This window comes from Vanessa tameamea, chromosome 23 (genome assembly GCF_037043105.1).
Source record: "Vanessa tameamea isolate UH-Manoa-2023 chromosome 23, ilVanTame1 primary haplotype, whole genome shotgun sequence".
Classification (NCBI taxonomy): Eukaryota; Metazoa; Arthropoda; class Insecta; order Lepidoptera; family Nymphalidae; genus Vanessa; species Vanessa tameamea.
Genome location: NC_087331.1, coordinates 4,057,671 through 4,079,322, shown reverse-complemented (window position 1 = coordinate 4,079,322; position 21,652 = coordinate 4,057,671). Strand labels below are relative to the sequence as shown.

The 21,652-nt window shown below is 30.6% G+C and overlaps 1 protein-coding gene across 1 annotated transcript; it reads left to right on the top strand.

Annotated features, from left to right (window-relative positions):
- Positions 1-12,606: 12,606 nt before the first annotated feature.
- Positions 12,607-17,952, top strand: LOC113401881 (probable chitinase 2). Its single transcript, XM_026641957.2, has 8 exons — positions 12,607-12,716; positions 14,181-14,363; positions 14,516-14,616; positions 14,736-15,001; positions 15,911-16,071; positions 16,287-16,441; positions 17,324-17,648; positions 17,725-17,952. The coding sequence occupies exons 1-8, from the start codon at positions 12,641-12,643 to the stop codon at positions 17,916-17,918; spliced, it is 1,461 nt and encodes a 486-aa protein (XP_026497742.2). The 5' UTR covers positions 12,607-12,640; the 3' UTR covers positions 17,919-17,952.
- Positions 17,953-21,652: the final 3,700 nt, after the last annotated feature.

Sequence of the window (21,652 nt, the reverse complement as noted above, 5' to 3'; positions counted from 1 at the left end):
TTAAATAATTTTTTATATCAATTAATTGAATTCTAATGAAAAGGGCGTTATTGAAGATTAGAATATTATATATACGTACGTCTAATTCTCCTTTATATTCATAGTATTAAGAAATTATGTAAAAATGTATTTCAGAAATACATTATGGTTTAAAATTGTTATAACATTTCAAATCACTTTATTGATATATGAAAAAACAAATGCATTAACAAATTTAAAAAAGAGCTTGATATTTTTTTTTCAGCATATAGCGATATTTGATATGAAATAAAAATAATCCCAAGAAACTATAATAACCTTATATTCTTAAGTTATGTGTCAAACTTGTATTGTTATAATCTTATAAAATTTGTGACCCAATTTTACAAAGTTTCGATCACAGCGGCAAATTGCTCTCCGCGTGGCGCTCCAGTCACATAGTGCACCAGTAAGTGCGCAAAATATGTAAAGCTTTCTTCTGTCAATCGTGTATACCGTTACAAACTGTGAGACCAACAGTATCAATGGAGTATAAGTGCTCTTGCAGTGTAAAAAAATTACTTCCAACCATCCATACCTTTTTACCTCAACCTCTTGACCATGGAATCTAAAGACTATTCGGCAGCTACACTAACGAGGCAATACAAAATAACAAACATAGTTATCAGTTTTAAAAATAATAAACCTCTGCTCATCCGAAAGTAAGCTCATGCCGTATCTATTCAAACTTATCCAAACAAGTCCTTGGCAGTATATGAGGAACAAAATGCGGTTAATCAAAACCCTGATGGTAGTTCTTATTGTTATTAATATCGACGTCTCTCGGGCCCTCATACGTTGTAGTATTTCCTCTCTGAGCGTAAACAAGAAAATGGGTTGGTTCCGTTATTTATACCAATGAAGCTCTTGAAAAACATTCTATATAAATATATTTTTTACCTACTAGAAACGAAAATGTTCATTATTAAATAATACTAGATATTTTATTCAAATACACTTATTAAAAGTACTCTTCAATCTGCAATTTACAAGATAATTAAATTTAAAACTAGAAACCAAAAATACTAGAATATGACATTTTTGTACAAGAAAGGAGGAAGGAATAAATCGTATTATATTTATTATTTTAAAACAAAACTCTTTTTTATACATCTATTAAAAATAGACACACGCTGACGTGATCGTTTCTACAAATGGAAATCGCGCAATCCTAATCATCCTGACTGCGTTTTAATTGCAACACTCATTCAATATTTATAGTCTGTGTTTGACATTGTTCGGATATCAAATACACAATATATTCGAGTCGCTTGCACGTGAATCCATAAACTCAAGTATAACATGTTTTTAATAATACACGTCTATATGAAAATTTAGAAATGATTAATATCAGAATATAATTGATATTCGAATATAGAATATGAACCCTTTAAATAGGGTGATTTTAATTCAATTCGTTACGCGCACGTTCCACTAGGAATAATAACTCAAACAGACGACGATAACAAAGTTTATTACACAAATGCACATCAATTATTCAGCGCAATTTGTCCTACACCCGTATTCAGTATTCAAAACGTAAAAACGGTTTTCGAGAACAGTTAATTTCAACCGTTCGGATTATCGAATCTAATCCACGAATGATTCCCACCCAAATGTCCGTCGAGGATTCGCACCGATTGGGTAAAAACTGGAAATTTGATGTAATGTATATGAGCTGGAAGTGGCAAGTTAAAAGTTTAGAAATCAGATAAAACAAAGCTAAAATAGTGGAACGCACAAGTATTAAAATTGGAGTGAAATCTGTAAGTGTATGATTATCACTGATAATTACTAGAGTGTCCTCACTGTCCTCATTGGCCATATTCTAACCTAGCTGTCTGTCCTACTGTCAAATATTAAGAGATATTAATTAATCATAGACAATGAGATTTTAACATAGACATTTTGAAAACTTTTTGCTTTGTTGTTATATTCCTAACAGAAACGTCGCTTCTTAAGTATTTATTTGAGTCTACAATCGAGACCTATGTGGCAGGTTTTCATCCGTAGAATGCAGGTATCCTCACGATCTTTTCCTACACCACTAAGCTGATAAAATAAATAATATATCAACGTTTACATCTCAATTCTTGCTCGTATAATTTAGATAATAAAAATCGATTTAAAAAAAAAAACAACAAATTGCTTGATATAATATTTCATCTTGTCTTTTCACACTATTTATATTTCATCTCAATTATTAATATCGCTGGAACAATTAGTATTCAATAAATGTGTTTAACCTTGGAACCGTACCTTACAGGTAAACTTCATTATTTCTTTAGATTAAATCCGTTTGTTGGAAGGCGTTAGATTTCCCCCGGGCACTGCAGACGTTTATTAGTAGAAATACAACAATGACTTATCATTCGTGGATATCACCTGTGGCTTTCATTTTGATTGGAAAAATTATAGTTTTTGTGTTCTCCATTGGTAAATGTTTAAACGCTGTAAGTGTCTTTAAATAACTAGTAAAACATTTCATAATGGATTAGATTTGTTTAAAACGACGTAGGGCCAATTATTTATGATAATATTCTGTCTGTCTGTTAAGGATTGGACGCTTTTAAGGACAACATTTTTATATGGGTCTAAAAAACGAGAAAGCCGCCAGCGACGACTAGTTTATTAAGCAGTAATATAATTCAATTTGTTTGCTTTATAATATTATAAGGAGAATTAATGTGACTTTCCGAACGTCATGCGTCAAGCTGTCAAACGTCTTTTAAATTCATTCAATTTTGGCGGGAAGCAGCGCGATATACGGTCAGGCGTATCATTGTTAAACTGTTTTTATAAATAATATTAGCACACCAGAAATTGATTAAAGTATGTTGTTATTAATTAATTATTATTTTATATTCATGTAATAAATATATTAAAAGTAAATTTGTTTTGTTAATAATATCATATCGGAAGTAAGTGATTATATCTTTGTTAATTATATTTTTAATTCATGTAATGTGCAATAAAGATATGAACGGAAATTCCTGGCTCAGTTTATTGAGTTTCTTGAACCCAATAACTTAATAAATATCTTTATTTATAATTACGTAAAGATTGAATATTTTTTCTTGACCTGAACTTCAAGTAACATTTAATTTAGTCAAATCAGCAACTAAGTCATTTTACAACATTCAACATAACTTAAAATTTAAAACTATAGAGTTTGTAACTATCAAGTTCAATAAAAAAAAATATTTTTAAAGCCGTGTAACGATCGTAATCACTTCTAGTTACTGAATACTTCTGTGTAACACCATTTTCAACAGTTAACGAGCCAATCACGGCTCTTTGATGCCGATGCGTATCCCTTGAGTCTTATTTTTAACATGCAATTCCTATTCTATGCACACAACCAACGAATTTCATAATTAAATCATTTTTTTTTAGACCGTCGATTCTTTGATAAAATTCCTTATACATTATATTCTTTTGTTTGATTATCGCAGTTCGATTTTACATTACAAATATACATTAGACACAATTGCTAAGTTAATAGCAGTGCCATATAATACAGGCGTTTATTTTTGTATACGATAACTTCAGAGCCGCATTCAAAGATCTGGAGGTCCTGGGGCACCAGTGAAGTGGCGGCGCTAAATATTATTTGACAAATTAATTTGAACATTTTTATTTCTATCAGTCAGGTTTGTCAATAATATGTTAACTCTTTGTATCAGTACTTATAAAACAGTAGTAGTAGTTAGTAATGTTATTATAATTTGACTATATTTAGATATCTAAACATATATTTAAATTAAAGTCATTAACTGGTCGGAATCTTTCGTGTTGAGCAACTAGGATAGACGCGCCGCTGCTCTCCCCTAAGTCCGACCCTGTAACTTGTCTAATTCTTTTTTAGTCATTCTACCGTAAATCTACAATACCATACAATGTTATTTAGATATATTATTATTTACATATATCTGTATTTAAAATGCTAGAGGCACGAACAACATAATATCTTATTTTCATAAAACTCAGCGATTTTTTTTTAAACGATAAATATAACTATATTTTTAATTGAAACGGCCTGTAGAGAATATCTGAAAGAAAAAACTCGCACCTCAACGTGTAACACGAATGTGAAATGTCAAAATTTTATATGCGACATTCACTACAATAATTATAAAATTCATAGGATACACGTACAAAATAGTGTATCACTGTAAGTCGGTTGTCAATATATTTTGACGAGTAAAATACTAAGTGAATTCTTACAGAATCGCACCGCTGGGGGTGATTGTTTCATTTTCAAGGTATGTTATCATCTTAAAAGTTATTAAGTGTTTTCATAATGTATGTTAATACACAAATGTTCCTAACATTTTATTTTAAATTTAGAACATTTCTGAATGTTTTGTGATTGGGGTCTCATACCATGTTGTAAGTATACATTGTCCTACAAAATAATTATTGACACCGTATCCATGTTACGTCTGTTACGTTCTTAACTCTGTAAGCACACGTGTATCTAACAAAGTTGATGCCATTATAGAACAGCCAGACCACCGTAATTGATATGAAAATATTAATTCATAATTGATACGAAATCAAAGTCACTTTATTAATAAATAATTAAAAAGATACGATTTTATTTGGCCTTAGAAAACTTTCCGTAATGAGAGATTAGATCGACAAATTCCCCAACGAAACAACACGCTCCAGTACACAAATTAAAACATCAGGAAAAACAATTATGTAGTCATTACACGGAAAAGCTTATTTTACGAATCAAAGGAACCATAAGAGGCTTTCATAAATTGATTTTATAATCTTTTGTACAAATTCAAATCTTACACGCACTAATTTAACATTCGCCTAAGAAATACCTACAACGCCATATTGCTTGGTATTCTAAACTATCAGGATGGAAGCGCTTTACTAATCTGGTCAACGGCCTGTTTTTTTTATTATTTTGTAGTAAGATTAAACGAGTAATTGAGCTAGCTCACCCAATATTGTAAGAAGAAGTTTAATATGAATAAAATGTGTATTGAATGAAATTGAATGACTTGTAATCGTAATATATTACGTGTAGATGAGTCTGGTGTCACGAGATCTGCGAGACTGTTCCATAATGTTCCATTCTAGTGTATTAGTCTAAAAGACCCAATCTTTTATTGTGTCGACTCTGATGTTAAACACAGAACAGCTAGTCATTATATCAATGAGATATTCAAATTTAATTATTATTTTCTCAAGCTCTCATCCAAATTATTTAGGGAGCTATGCTTCCCCACGATTAAACGTTAAAGAATTTTATATTATATGTGACTGCATTTATTGATGAATTTAGGAATTTTATTACAGGCCTTTTTATAATAAAAATCAAATCAACAATCAAACGTTACTTTTATATTGAATATCTGCAAAATATTTAGAAAAAAAAAACCGATTTGACCTATTAAACATTTTAATAGGTATATCAAAAAAAAGAAATAATACACTTTACTTTTACTATGTTAAAGATTAAAAAGCGTAGACTTGGTAATTATTGACCTCCAGGCGGGATATATTTAATTGTACTTTACTGACATCATTAAAATTGTGGAAAAGAGTAACTGCTGAGTTTCTTACCGAACCGGCAGAATCTACTTTCCAAACCGGTGATAACTTTACATTACTTCAACACAGTAACCTGACGATTTAAAACTGCTTTTATGAGCATACTTGAATAAAGTATAGTTTAGTCTTGATTTCAAATAATAATTATAATATTTCTCCAAAACAGAAGCTTAACGTTTATTTGAAGGGGCAAATTGGCATTTAAGTATTAACTAGTAATCTTTTTAAAATACTCATAAATAATAGTGATAACTTATTCGCTTGTGCTCGAACAAAGCAAAAGTTAATGTTAATAATTGCTACTTTATAAGAAATGCGGGTTAACATGAAATTTACTAATTATCATGTCTGTTTGACGGTAAGGGAGTCTATGTGCTGTAGTCTATTTCTATCAAGCGGCAAGTTATAATAACGTAAATAGTTATGAATAAAGTTACCTTAACCATAAAAAAATACATATACAGGTATGTACATGCCACCTTTCACGATAAATCAATAAATGAGAAATCTTTTAATCTCAAACAGATATACAGAGATTGATTTTTATACGTAAAATTTTATTTCGTATACAAAACATTGTTTGCGAAAGAAAACAAACCGAACAATACATTTGTGTATTCTATGATTTTATTAAAGCAATGATTTTACAAGGGCAACATTGTTTTCATAATCAATGCTCACATCAGCAAGGTTTCCTTTATAATTAAATGTGAAATTTTATTTTATTTAGTCAAACATTTCGCAGTCCTTAAACTTTACCTTTGGCGTAATTGGGATGTTTGAATTTGACTTCTATTTCAAATTAAATTTTCAATTAAAATAAATATATATGATTTGTTTGATCATACAATTAACTTTCTATTTTATTTATTTCTATAAATTAAATTGAAATTATTTTAGCAGAGTTGAACATTGAAATATGAATGACATATTTTCTAACAATAAATATTCAAATAAAACCTCGAATTTTATTTTTCAATAAAATTCTTCAAATTTAAAAAAAACCGGCATAAGTCGAAATATTTAAAATATTCCATATTTCTTTTGTAATAAAATGATCGATTCGAACATTCAAATATTTTCGCCCATTCAAAACCGATTCGCTGCAACAAACAAATTTCCCTGTAACAAAATATTTGATAAGCAAATTTTATTTAAATGCACTCTCAAACCAATCTGAAGCGATGTCAGACAAAAAAATCAAGCGCTATTCAAATATGGCAATACCCTCTCGTTAGTAGAATAGTACTGTAAAAACAAATTTCAACCTTCAACAGAGCTATTCTATAAGAAACAAATTATATACTCGATGCTCAATCCAATTGTGAAATATTTAAAATCGACTAACAGTGATCGCTATTTTGAAGTATCCTTTCAATGTTTTCCGAAATTCTCTTCCACTGGCAAGTGATCGCAGCCAATAATTTTGAAGGAGTTATATTTTATTGAATTAGACTATATTGCACAAAACAAACTTATGAGAAATTAATAAGTGTATAGACATTTTATTGGCAATATCAGGATTATTCGAGATAAGTGGGCGTATATTCGAACGATTTCATATGAACGATCCACATATTTAGTTAGTTTTTAATTAAACAAATCAATTACACAGATATATTCACAATAGTCACCAATATCGATTCGTTAACAAATCATTCACAAAAATACGCATAAATCACTGAATCTATTACAAAAGAATAAAGATAATGTTGGAAATTAGCGATTCGTCGCATACGTGGTGCGCGGGAAATCTTGAATGTAACTGTCGATCCAAGATAGCTGCCTTGCTACCATCGACGCGACGCTTCACTAGAGCGCCGTTCAACTCCCATTGATATTCCTTTCCAACCAGTATGAATAAACAAGATGGCGCATCATGCGCCGTCAAGTTTAATAAAATAAATGGAAATCTTGTAATTACTGGCAACCCAGTTGATTATATAAAAGTATTTTTTCTCCAAATAATGCTTTCAAACAAGCTTTTTTAACCCTATCAAATAGACGAAGAATAAATATTTTTGTTACATTTCACGATCAAGTTCTGTAATTTTGTACCTTACAGAATAGGTCTACAAAATTTACTACAATTTTTCATAAACTATTCTAAGAAATACATATTCAATTTATTCTCTTTTAAAAAACACAAACAAAAAATACCGAAGCGTTTTTAAATAAATTTAACATTAAAACATATAAAAAGAAAAATGTTGTCGCTTCTTCACTAAGGTTTTATTTTATCAGAGTTGCCACTACTTGAACTTCCCTTTGAATTGGCGTAAATATATATCTCAATTTAATTAGATTAAAAGCTTTTAAATTCTTGAATATGGTAGTGGTACTTGCTTGCCGGAACGGAACGGAATTCTGTACAATCGACTGATAAAATCTGTCTGGAATTTTGCCTTAAAAGTAAAGAACATATAAGGCAGTTACGTCATTATTAGTGTCGTTGGCACGAACATTGAATATGTAGTTAGAGACTCTCAAATCTCTTATATGGTAATGACAAAATAATTCACAACAATAATGTTTCTACGAAATATACAGAAGAAGAGTAAAGATCAGCCAGTTAATAGAAAACACTGATCTTAAACAAATGTCGTGGGCTCAAATCCGGGCAAGCGCTACTGAGATTTCATGCAAATTATGTATTTAGAAAACATCGTGGGGAAATCTAAATGTGTCGAATGAAATTTTGTCATATCTATGTCCGGCAAGCTACACTGAAGTAGTGTTTAGAATCATTTCCAATTAATCACAGAAAAAACTTTTACTGTAAGAGAAGGAAGAATGCGCAAGGATTCGCATTTCCGTAAACTGCGTGCTTTACTTGGTGATAGGGCTTTGTGCAAGCCCGTCTGGGTAGGTACCACCCACTCATCAGATATTCTACCGCCAAATAACAGTACACTGTATTGTTGTGTTCCGGTTAGAAGGGTGAGTGAGCCAGTGTAATCACAGGCACAAGGGACATAACATCTTAGTTCCCAAGGTTGGTGGCGCATAGGTGATGTAAGGAATGGTTAATATTTCTTACAGCGCCTTTGTCTATGGGCGGTGGTGACCACTTACCATCAGGTGGCCCATATGCTCGTCCGCCAACCAATGATATAAAAAAAAAAAAAAACTTCGAAGTAGAAATAGTATGAATACGGCAATATATTATCTCAGGATATTATTGTTAGAGTTATAGTTAAAATAATTTCTTTATATTTCGTAGCTTCTGAACGAACATTTCAAACGTGGTTTTTCTTATTATTAGAACTTAGACTTGGGCTAAGATAAAAAATAGCAGTGAAATATCACCTTTCCTTAAATAATTGTGTATAAATATCTTGATAGGTATCGACGATGTTGTAAGTTCTCATAAAGACACTCTCGGTAATCAACTAGGAACAGCAGATGGCATTTGCTTGTTGAACATACACGTAGTTACTTGCCAAAAGTTCAAAATGCATTTATAACTTAACGGGTGCAGGTGCACCAAACATCTTCACATTGTCACCTAAGCATGGCATGAACTTAAACCGGATCTTCTAAACCTGACATGAATTTAATTCTTAAAGTTAAATTAGTTCCAAACTGAAGACACTAACCGGAACGGCGAGTGGCTAAAAGTTATTATCAAACAAGGACGTCCTTTAAGGATTCCGTCTGAATTCATTACTTAACACCTTAAAGTTTTCAAATGTTTCCATTTTATACCATTTCGATTCACTTCATGAGCGAAACGGTTTTAGCCTGTTTCTGTGTTCGCTTATATCTAAGAATAAGAAGATGAGAATGATTGTTTAGGTAACGAATATTTTACAATTGAAAAATAATAAAACTAATAAAGTATATACACACCTGACAAAATAATAGATTTGTCAGAGTCGGTTACGATAGTTCATATCAGTAGGTATAATAAAATATCTGTATCAATTTTGTGGTAAGTAATCCGAAAAAGTTAAAAACATTGTTAATATCGTTAGTGGCATATATATATATAACTAGCTAAACATGCGGCTTTACCCGCGCGGAATTTATAAAACACAAACTTCCAACCCTGGTTTTACCCCCTCAGGGGTGGAGTTTCGAATTCGAATTTATTAGCGGATGTGTACACCCTATAACCTAACTGTCAAATTTCAAGTTTGTAGGTTTTATAGTTTCTAAGATTTCGTGATTAATCAGTGAGTGGTATTTCGCTTTTATATATATAGATATCGGACGGACAAATGGGCCAGTGATGTTTAGTGGTCACCACCGGCCGCAGACAGAAGCGCTGTAAGAAATATAAACCACTCCTTGCATCGCCAATGCGCCACCGACCTTGGGCACTTAGATGTTTTATTCCATGTAAAATTTTAATATTAAATAAAACATTTAAATGAATCTCTTTCAACATTTCACGAGAATAAGATGTAAGTTATTTTAGAATAGCATTGATAATTCCTATCGGTTGTTAATAAATATACAGTTTCAAAACTTAATTGAAATAAAAACAGGGACCATAATAATCAACAATATTTTATGACACACTAAAATATTTGATGGATTTGCGTAGATATGAACCTATTGCTTTACATTAACTTGTTTTATTCGATGCACTAACTTGACTCAGAGCTAGTGACGCAAGTTGTTTTTAAACAGCAAAATCGAATGAATTAGTTACACTTGACTCCAATTCCTTATCTAATATATCAATCCTTAAAGAACAATCAAGATTAAACCTTTTAATAGAAAAACGATAATATATACTAGTATCCATGAACAAACGTATTGACCTAAAATTTTGTAAACGTTAATTCATTTTCATTTTATTATATGACGTCTCTAGATACTTCATAATGCTTCGATTTACAGAAGATTATGTGGTTATCGATAATATGGCTCGGTAATATGTAGATTTTACTTTCTTAGATTTTATTTTACTTTCTCAGATTAGCTTTCGCCGGTGGTTTTTCCGAACCGATACGACTTGGGAACCTACAAGAAAAGAGCGTACTCCTTCCTGACAGGTAGACGCACCTGCAAGCCCCCCCCGTGTTTCAGATGTCCAAGGGCGGTGGCACTTTCCATCAGGTGAACCTCCTGCTCGTTTGCCACCTATAACATAAAAGAAAAACTGAATAATGGACATTAAATGTGTTTTCACCTTAAGCTATCAATAATAATAATTGATAATAATGATATTTCAATGACTGAAGGCTAATTATAATATGAGTTAATTAAACTGAGAATTCAAATGATAAAAAAAAGAGTTGAAAATATATTATTACGATTCAAGGCGTCTAGTAGTATAAGTCAGTAGATGAATACATACGTTAAGTATAAAATAAATAAAATGTCATGATTATTAGTTGAATTTATCTTAATCTTAAAATATGATAAATTGGTGGTAGAGCTTTGTGCAACTGCGTTTCGGTACCAACCACTCATCAGATATACTACCGCTAAAGAGCAATACTTAATATTCTTGTGTTCCAGTTTGAAGAATGAATGAGTCAGTGTATTAAATTCAATGTTAGATATAAATTACTGATATTCTGAGGATAGTTTCAATTTGGTTAAAAACAGCTCTAGGGTGAAATATGCACTTACTTTTTTTATTCAGCAAGAAGGGAATTTTGAGTCCCCATAGTTAAAAGACACTATTTTTTTTGTTGTGTATCAAGTACAAGGCATTGTCTAGTGATCCAGTTTAAAAAGGGTGTAAATGGCAAAAGTATTGTACAAACATATTTACGAAAAAAAAAAACATACCTAGAAATAATATATATGCTAATTAAATACAAACTTATTATTTTAAAAACATTAAAATAACACAATTATAAAGTCAAAAGGATTAAAGTATTTTTTTTTAATAATCTGTTCTAATTTTAAAATTTGTTTTAAACAAATATTTTCCTCATTTAAATTAAAACGTTATACCATTTTAACGAACATTTCATCACGAAATCGATTTGCCAAATCCAAACGAGAGTCCTTACTGGCGAAAATTGATTTTTTTAAGCCATATAAGGCTTTTATGTAGTGTATTTTTATAGTTTTATTTGGGAAAACATTGCGGTAATAATTTAGCGGTCCGGACGGCTGACTCAAATAAAAGTCGAAAAAATGTCGTTGCTAGCCACATGCGCTTTTGGTCCTGCTGAGCTGAATTTTCAGTTTATTTCTACGTATGACAGCGGCTAAATGGATTTCCAGTGGGCTCCATACTTCTGTATAGTACATTACCTGATCCTTTACGATAGTTTAATTTATTAAATACTATTTAATTTAAAAAATTGTAGTTTGAGTGAACTTAAAGATAATTGCTGTATTATGTTCATTGACTTTAATTATATATAAATATAATTACATAATGTGCTCGATTTATTGGGGAGTTATCGCCCGCGACTTCGCTACTTCGTGTTAGGTTAGAATCAAGTTTGCAACGCAAGTTTATATTATAACAAAGTCGAGTCAGTGGTTTAGCTATTGAAAGCGTAACAGACAGAAAGAGTTACTTTTGTATTTATAATATTAGCAGATATTCAATAAGCATTTAAACGTGCTTTTGTCTAATGAAAGGAACGATGGAGATATTATATTGGATAGATGCAAACTTTTAGTGAAAATTTTAGTTTAATTTATAAAACTATTCCAAATAGTAAACAAGTATTTATATTGAATTATTTTTGTTTTCTTCTATCTATGATGGTATTATATCTAAATTTTATAAGTTTTTCTCAATTATTGACACATTTAAAGGAAAGCCCGCATTTGTATAAATAATATATATTTGAATTGAGCTGTTTAAGCCCTCTCATTTGATACTAAAACTGCTCATTTATTTTATTCGTTTCTAAATATAATTTTTTTACAGATTTCCTCTAGAAATATATATCGAAGTTACAGTGAAATCACTATAGCCTTTAAACATATATAGATATTGCGTTTTGTTATCAATATACTTTAAACACCACTTCAGTTTTCAATTCTTGATAAAATATCGTTTATAATGCATATTCAATATTATTTGAACTTATTTAATAGCGTAAGCTATGTGATTTAAATCATGTTTAAAATGAATAGTTTTGTACTATTCGTGTTATGTGTTATCAGTTTGGCTGTTTACGCGAAAGCGAACGAGAGTAAGTAAAATATCGTTTATATGATAACAGGAAAAATCGAATCGTTGCGAAAATCATAAGACGATTGCAAGAATTAGACAGGACAGTTTTCACAGTTGATCGAGATATCTTAAAGTTCTTGCAAAAAATCGATTTATTTGGATTTAAATCTTGATGACTATCACTTTATAGGCGTGTATAAACTGATATTAACGCTATGGTATTGATGGACACGCTGATTGGCTGACAAATTAATATAAAAATGTCAACTCTTATTAGCCAATCAGCGTTCAAGTTTCAAATTATCCTAAATATTTTATCAATTATCCTATAAATAGCTCGAACTATTGTGAAAACCTTCCTTGGAATACAACTCATCACATGTTCTACCGCTTAACAGAAATACTTAGCATTGTTGTGTTACGATTTAAAAGATGAATGAGCCTGTGTAACTACAGGCACAAAGGATTCCTATCTTAATTCCATAGGTTGGTGGAATATTGCCATTGTAAAAGATGGTTAATACATCTCTGTGCGAGTGTGTGTCAATGAGCGGTGATGAATAATAAAATATTAGTGTTAGATGCATACACGTTAGTGTCCCATATAAAGAACAACAGCATTTTAATAACTAGAAATAGTTTACTTCCTGTATTCCAAAGGTCGTTCAATTCTGGAATATATTTTTAGTATTGAAACCAATCATTTATATAATTATTATTTACCACATGTTACTTAAAATAGTTTGTCAGTTCGATCTTAAATTATTTTCTCTTGAATTTCTTATCAAATACATGTGAGACAGGAGAACTTGTTAGTTCAGGTGCGCTTCAGAATTGTTCAATAGTTTCCTACTAGCGAACTATCTTAATGTTACAAACATAAATTCTTTTATATTATGGGCATAAATAACAAGTTTGAATCGAAATCTTTTACTAAGTTTCGTATAATATTGATATGTATCTCGCTTTCCATAAGCTTCATCGCAAGTTCTGAAACTATACCAAATATCAAATTCATAGCAGTGAAGCGAATAAATAATTTATATATAAATTTATTATATAAAACAATATTATACTTTTTTTCACTTTAAAAAATATGTCAGGACCAGTTGGTGCTAAGGGGTCACATTGGCACTGTAAGAAATGTAACTCGACTGTAATTATTTTTAATATTTACGATTCAGTAACATGAGTAAATAATCTTTTCTTTTAATGCTTCCAGAAATATATTATAATAATGTACTAAATCAATAGCACCTATGTGCGGTTCCTCCCGCTTTAAATGTTACGTTTAAGAAGTAACAAAGTCTTACCATAAAAGGTTTCTCCCTCAAAAGTTTCACTAACGCAAGTAGTTACGCAGTATTAATTATCTGAACACCTTCTTCGGTCGGCTAGTTTTACCTAATAACATCTTGATTAAATATTAACATTAACATAAGGCAACGATATTGATCATAAAATACTTTTGTTACATTTCTAGAGCACGTCGTTTGCTATTACGGAACATGGGCAGCGTATAGAAATGGCCTCGGAAAATTTGACGTCGATAACATCAACACAGATCTATGTACGCATATCGTTTACACATTCCTCGGAATAAACACGAGAGGAACTGTTGTATCCTTAGACCCGTACTTGGATTACCCTGAAAACTGGGGTAAAGGTGAGTAAAAGAATGATATCAACAATTTTATCTTAAACATTTGTAAATAATATATGTATGTATATTTATTACGATATAGTAATCGTAATAGTAGTCAAATGTCAAAATTTTTAGTTTATATCGCAAACTCAACTCGAAGTATCATTTTTCAGATAATATAAGGAAATTCGTTGCACTTAAAGATCAAAATCCGAATCTTAAATTGATATTAGCTGTTGGTGGATGGAATGAAGGATCAGCGAAATATTCCATTGTGAGTAAAATGCTTTTATTTATTTTCATTCGATTTTCTTTTTACTAATGTTTATTGATAAAAAAAAAATTACACAATTTTCCTAATGAATATACATATAATATAATTATATAATTTAGATGGCAGCGAATCCCAAACTTCGAAAGAATTTCATCACAAGCGCCATTCAAATTATTCAAAAGTATGGCTTCGATGGCCTAAATATCGACTGGGAATATCCAAATCGTGGCGATTCAGTATTTGGTCAAGATGATATTGATAATTACACTCAGCTCTTAAAAGAATTAAGAGAAGAATTTGATAAGCATGGATTACATTTGAGCGCTGCTGTTGCATCTGTTAAATCTATGGCTTCTTTGTCATATGATATTCCAGCTATTAGTCAGTAAGTAGCATGTACTTTTAGCGTTTCGGAATTCACTACAGTTTTCATTCATTTCACCACAATGTTTTTTTTCAATCCTCTATTGTGTATAAATTTGCAATTGGAAATGCAAAATGGATTTTTTTAAAAAAATCCGTTAATAAGAATGGTTGCACTGTCGTCTCGGATCTCAGTTATTACTTCACAAGATATGACATATTGTTACGGATTACCAAATATTTTTCAATTCTGTAAGAAACTTGAATGTCATATGTGACGTTAGCTATAATAATTATATAGGATACAAGTATCAAAAGTCATATATCAGATAGAAGTGTCACTGTAATTCAGTTGTCAATATTTCACGATTGAGTTATGAAGTCAATTCTTACAAAATCGCACTGCAGGTTCATGTTGAAGTGAGTTCAGATATGAAAACTGATTTCTAATCCAATCGTGGTTTTTATAGAATCGCATAGCAGAACTTAATCGTGAAACGTCAGAATGTGATATGTGATATTAAATATAATAATTATAGCATTTAAACAACATTTAAAGGATACTCACATCAATACTGTTCATTTAAGTTAATAATATAAAATATGATTTCAATATTATTTTGATCTTTTATATTAATTCAATTTTAAATCTTCTATATATAAAAACCAAATACTACACACGGATTAATCCGCTAAGAATGGATTTGACGAAACTCCACCCTAAGGGGGTAAAACGGGGTATGAAGTTTATATGAAAGTCCTATGTTTTTGAAATAAGAGACTTGAAATTAAAAAATGTATGCTCTTTAGATGGTGTGGAGTTGTATTAATAATGTATATTTAGATATCAACCCCGTTTTTGGGTTAAAACAGAGGATGGTTGTTTGTCACAGCTAATTATTTATAATATTATGTATATCTTTCATATCAGGTATTTAGATTTAATAAATGTGATGTCATACGATATGAGCGTAGCTTCTGGCCGAGTTACTGGTCACAATTCTCCTCTCCACAAGGGCGAAAAGGATGTAGTCATATCAAAGGAAAATTTGAAAACAGTTGACGGTGTTTTGGAGTACTGGCTTAAGCAAGGTATTTGAAAATATTACCTTTTTATACATTTGTATTTGTAAATATAACCTTCATTAGAAATTAAAAGCTTTGAACTAATAAAGGCTCGCATAAATCAAAATTCGTTTTTTTTGTCCAAAATCATGTTATTTACATGAAAGGTAGTCATCATCACCCATCATCATCATCATCATCAGTTCATCAAAAGGTATCTCTTAATTTAATACGTTTTTTAGGATGTCCACCAGAAAAACTAATACTAGGCTTACCACTGTATGGTCATACGTTCAAATTATCGGATCCAAAAAATAACGGAGTTGGAGCTCTATCGGCTGGTCCTGGAATTTCAGGGCCTTACACCGCTACTAATGGATTCATTGGATTTAATGAAGTAAGTTAAAATAAATCTTCTTTACATAAACTCATACATTTGTTTACATGATAAATAAAATTTGAAGATTCAATCCAAGCCGATGAGTGACTTGTTGTATTATATTTAATGTTTTTATGTCAATATATTATCAGCTGGCCTACCAGTGCGTGCATTGATTTTTCACAGCGCATACGTATCCTGACATTTGAATTAAAATGGTACGTCTTAAGCTACTTTTAATGTGACCTCAAATATTAGCTTTTCTATGTCTATCTATGTTTGAAATTTACAAATCTCTCGTTTAATTTTTCCAACTCAACAAAAATATTGGGACAATCAATGTCACTTTCATGATGTGATTACAAACTTTTTACATACCCTTATAATATTTTGAATAAAAAGTCTATACATGTACATATACATGTGTTTATTTGATATAATTATATAGATTATATAGCGTATTTTTTTCATTTAGAATATATTATGCATTATTCTTTAAAGTAATTTTTTTTATGATTTCGGTAGGCGCATGAGCAAATGGGCCACATGATGGTAAGTGGTCACGACCGCCCATACACCATTCCTTACATCACCAATGCGCCACCAGCCTTGGGAACTAAGATGTCCCTTGTGTCTGTAGTTACACACTGGCTTACTCGCCCTTCAAACCGGAACATAACAATACTGAGTATAGCTGTTTAGCGGCAGATTATCTGATGAATGGGTGGTACCTACTCAGATGGGCTTACACATAGCCACTACCACCATGTGAACATGCTTGTATTTGAAATAATAGACACAGTACTCATGACATTACTTACTCTAAAGTGACTAAGAATTTTAAAGTTTAAATAGACTTTGTGGAAATGTTAAATTTTAATATATTATTCTCAATTACAGTTATGCGTGAAATTGCGTAAAGAAACTTGGAACATCAAATATGATAACTCATCCAAAGTGCCTTACGCTGTACAAGGAAATAATTGGATTTCATACGATGATGCTAAATCACTAACAGCGAAAGTGAAATATGCCTTACAGTTTAATATCGCTGGAATTATGCTCTGGAGTATTGAAACTGACGACTTTCTTGGAATTTGTCAATCAGACGATTATCCTTTGTCGAGAGCTGTAAATATCGCTTTAGGGAGGTCTATTGAATCGTCCTCTACCGCCCTTGGAACGTCGACCTCAAATCCCACTTCTTCAAAACCATCAACTACGGGTATAATCATTCTAAATTCAAACTTTGTTTATTTTTTTTTTCATACAAAAATAAAATCTTTTTTATTATCTTTCAGCTCCTATACAAGAATTTATATGTAAGGATATCGGATTTTACTCTAATCCGAAGGAATGTTCATCATATTACTACTGTGTAAAAAGCGCTGGTGGTAATTTAGTACCGAAACTGCTTCGTTGTCCAAACAATCTTTATTGGGATCAAGAGAACCAATTCTGCAACTATCCTGATCAAGCTAATTGTTATGCTTAAATGTTATCATTTTATAAATGACTTTAATACCCTTTTGTGGTTTCATTTTACTCCTTCTTGGTGTTGGTAGTTGTTTATCTAAACATCTTTATTAAAACAGAAGAAACAAGAAAGCTCACACGCGGACCTCGCTGCGTATTCTTTAGGAAACACCGAGGTTTTTATCGAAAATATCTTGTCTCTAAAACCAAGTAAAAAATTCAAACCCTTATGATCCTCAGGCATACAAACTCATAACTAAATATGGGGATATTATCTTAATTGATGTATGGCATTTATTTTTATAAAATAATATAGAAGCAATAAGTTTAGTAAGGTATTTATGAAAGAGAATATAAAATCATTACATTTAAAATAATCTGAAACGTAACGTAAAATTTAATTTAATTGAACGGCTTTTGTTTCTCATAATTATTTCAACACAATAATTATTATTCTACTTAAAATATCCATATGATACTTCCTGCATGAAATTACACAAATTATCTTCAAAATTACTGGTTTCAAATACAAAAACAGTAGGCTCGCGGTAATCGGACCCCATAAAAAATTACAAGTATATTATATATGGATCTGCCCATCTGGATAGGTACTGATCGTAAATTTACAGCCAGATATCAATACTCAGTATATTTATAGTAGCAGTACTGTGTTCTGGTTATAATTGAACCGCCGGTGGTGATCACTTATCATCAGATGACACTTTTACCGGTCCAACTAACTTTTTAAAATTTTGTAAAAAATAGATATACGAGTCAACATCAAGATCAATTAATCATTATATTGTGATATGAATTTTAATGCAAATTTAGTTTAACCAGTACTGTCGGTAATCCAGTTAAGGCCCGACCCTATCAAGTTTTTATTGGCGAGGCTCTACTATACTTGTAATATAAATAACATTGAACCTATTTTAAGGTGACACTAATTAACCTCGAATTGTTTCTGAAACGTTGGTCATTGGTCGTTGACAACCGATGACGTAATAATGGACCAATGAGCGTTCAGTATTTAGCCAGATTAGTTAATCTGATTTGGATCATCATCATTCAGAATCCTGTGGTCATATTTCAAAATATATTGATAAATAAATAAAGTAATGTTTTCTTAAATTATTTTAGTATGTTATAAATATAGTTTATATTTTATATTACTAAACCGAATGACACTTTGCCAATTTAGAAGTTCAATTAGATGAATAGGCAACAAAGCGCTAATATATTTATATATATGTATATATACGTAGTTACTATGTATATATATTTTTTAACGAATATTGGTTCCTAAATACATTTACGTACGTATGTATGTACGTAATTACTTTATGATAAGGTCAATATCTGGTGCAGTGTCGGTAAATAGGTGTACAAAAGCCTTTTCTTAATTAGTTTACTTGTTTATTCGTCCGTGTCGAATGTAATATTATATGTAAACAAACATAACATTAATTATATCAAAACTTGCTTCCTATATCTCTAAAACTACTCGACAAATCTTAATCAAACTAAACTCCCTTTAAGAGCCTGGTGGCGCATTAGCGATGAAAGGAATGGTTAATTTTTCTCACAGTGCCATTGCCTATGGGCGGTGGTGACCACTTACCATCAGGTGGCCTATATGCTCGTCCGGCAAACTATGCCATAAAAATAAAAAATAAATAAAATCTAGAGGCATGAATTTTAACACACAAGCTTCACTAAAATATCTATCTCTGAAAATAACTTAAATTTTGAAAAATACTCTTAAGGATTTAAGTATTGAAAATATGAACGAAAAATAATTCTCCAAATTTCAAAACAAGAATTATTTATTCGGAAAAAAATGGCGTTTTCAAAATCGGCGACGTTTTTATTGGATTTTTTGGCACAAAAATCCAATGAGAGAATAGACTTGCATTATAAATAAATATATATTAACTTAGAACTGTTTGTAGTGTATAATATAACAGGACTATTAGATTTACATAATACTCATTATTCGATTGGAATAGATTATAAATAGTATTAAAGGTTTCCACTATTGCCATTTGGCATCTTCAGAACCTAGGGAACGTTAAGTTTTAACATTATTTTGTAATATATCTAACAAGTTCGTTCCCCATTTCAGAATAAGTATATACCATACATAAAGGACATAATTTAAAATAAAAATTTAATTACATTACTTTCAGACTGTTGTCGCCAGATGACTTGTATACTTTATCATGTAAACGTCACAAACAGCTTGCACTTGGCAACACTGAATTTAACTCTCTGCGTATGAAATAATTAACTATACGTTTTGTTTTCATTGTTAATTTTCTACTAGTACGTTAAAATTAAATAAAAATACGATTGTTATCGTAAATGTCGATTCGTTAGTTCATTGAAGATTTCATGAACTCTGTGATAATTTTTTGTGCATCATGCAGAACATACATGACCCTTAAATCCTATCAAAGTAAATCAACAAAAAGCTACGTGTCTTATGCGTAAAATATTCTAAAATATTGTAAAAAAGATAAAAGAAAAATAAACTTAGTTAGTTTTATTAAAATCATTCTTTCCATAGACGATTATTCCAACATTATAGAAATCGGATTATAAAAACTAAAATAAACTTGTCTCAAAGGACTCTTAAAACCTCTAAACTTCACACAGAAAGCATTACAAATGACTGTTTTATTACGAAGGCGCAAAATACCCTAAAAGTTGCCAAGACAAATTCGAGACACGTGATATTTGTTCGTTATGAGATAACAAAGACACGAACTCTCTGACACGCATTCACAAGACAGTGTTAAAGATTTTGATTGGCTTGACGTTATTCCTGTCGCTAGAGTAAATAGTTGTTGTTTTTCCTGATTGAAATGTGTTTCGTGATAGGAACTATTTGTTAATAAAAATAATTTTTTTCAATAGATGCAATCAGCACAAGTGACAGAAAGAAAAGGTCTATATCAGAAACGATCCATACAAAATCACTATATAGAGACTATAATAGTTTTTTATTCTCTTACCTAATAAATAACAAATAAAATACAATCAATTTTCAATTGAATGTATTTAAAATATATTTTTGTTTAATAATTTCCTTTAAGAAAAGGCAAAGGTATTGCCTCATGAAGCCCAAAACAGTACATGAAGTGCGTTTTAATTTCAAATATACCCATTCTTCTAAAATTCAATATTGATCTCGTTCTTTCTATATAGAACGCGGAGCTTCAAGATTCTTAAAATTATATACTCATGTTTGGATGGCCTGTTTCTTCATATAGTGAAAAAGAAAATTATCGTGTTATTAAATATATGAAAAAATATACAGAAACAGGGAATGGATAAATTAAATTTAAGGATCATACATATTATATATGTGTGTCTGAATTTTATGCACTGTATAATTTAAAAAACTCAAGTATTAATTCATTTTGTACATAGGCTAACAGTTCTTAATAGTAACTAAGGTCGTGCATTAGTTGGTAATTAAATATTATATATTTTTTTTCAAGTTAGAACGAGTTTTAATTAAAAAGTATATTCAAATAATGTTATTAATATAAAATATATTAGATGTTTGAATATGTTGGGTTTTCGGGGCACAAACAATGATACCATTGCCATCGGCAGACATTGAATAATATTTGCAAAGGACCTTTATGTTTTAATATATACGGAATAGGTACTTAAGAATAGCAAAACATTTACAGTGTGGCATAAGGTCTAAGTTGTGTGAAAAATATTCTTTATATAATAACA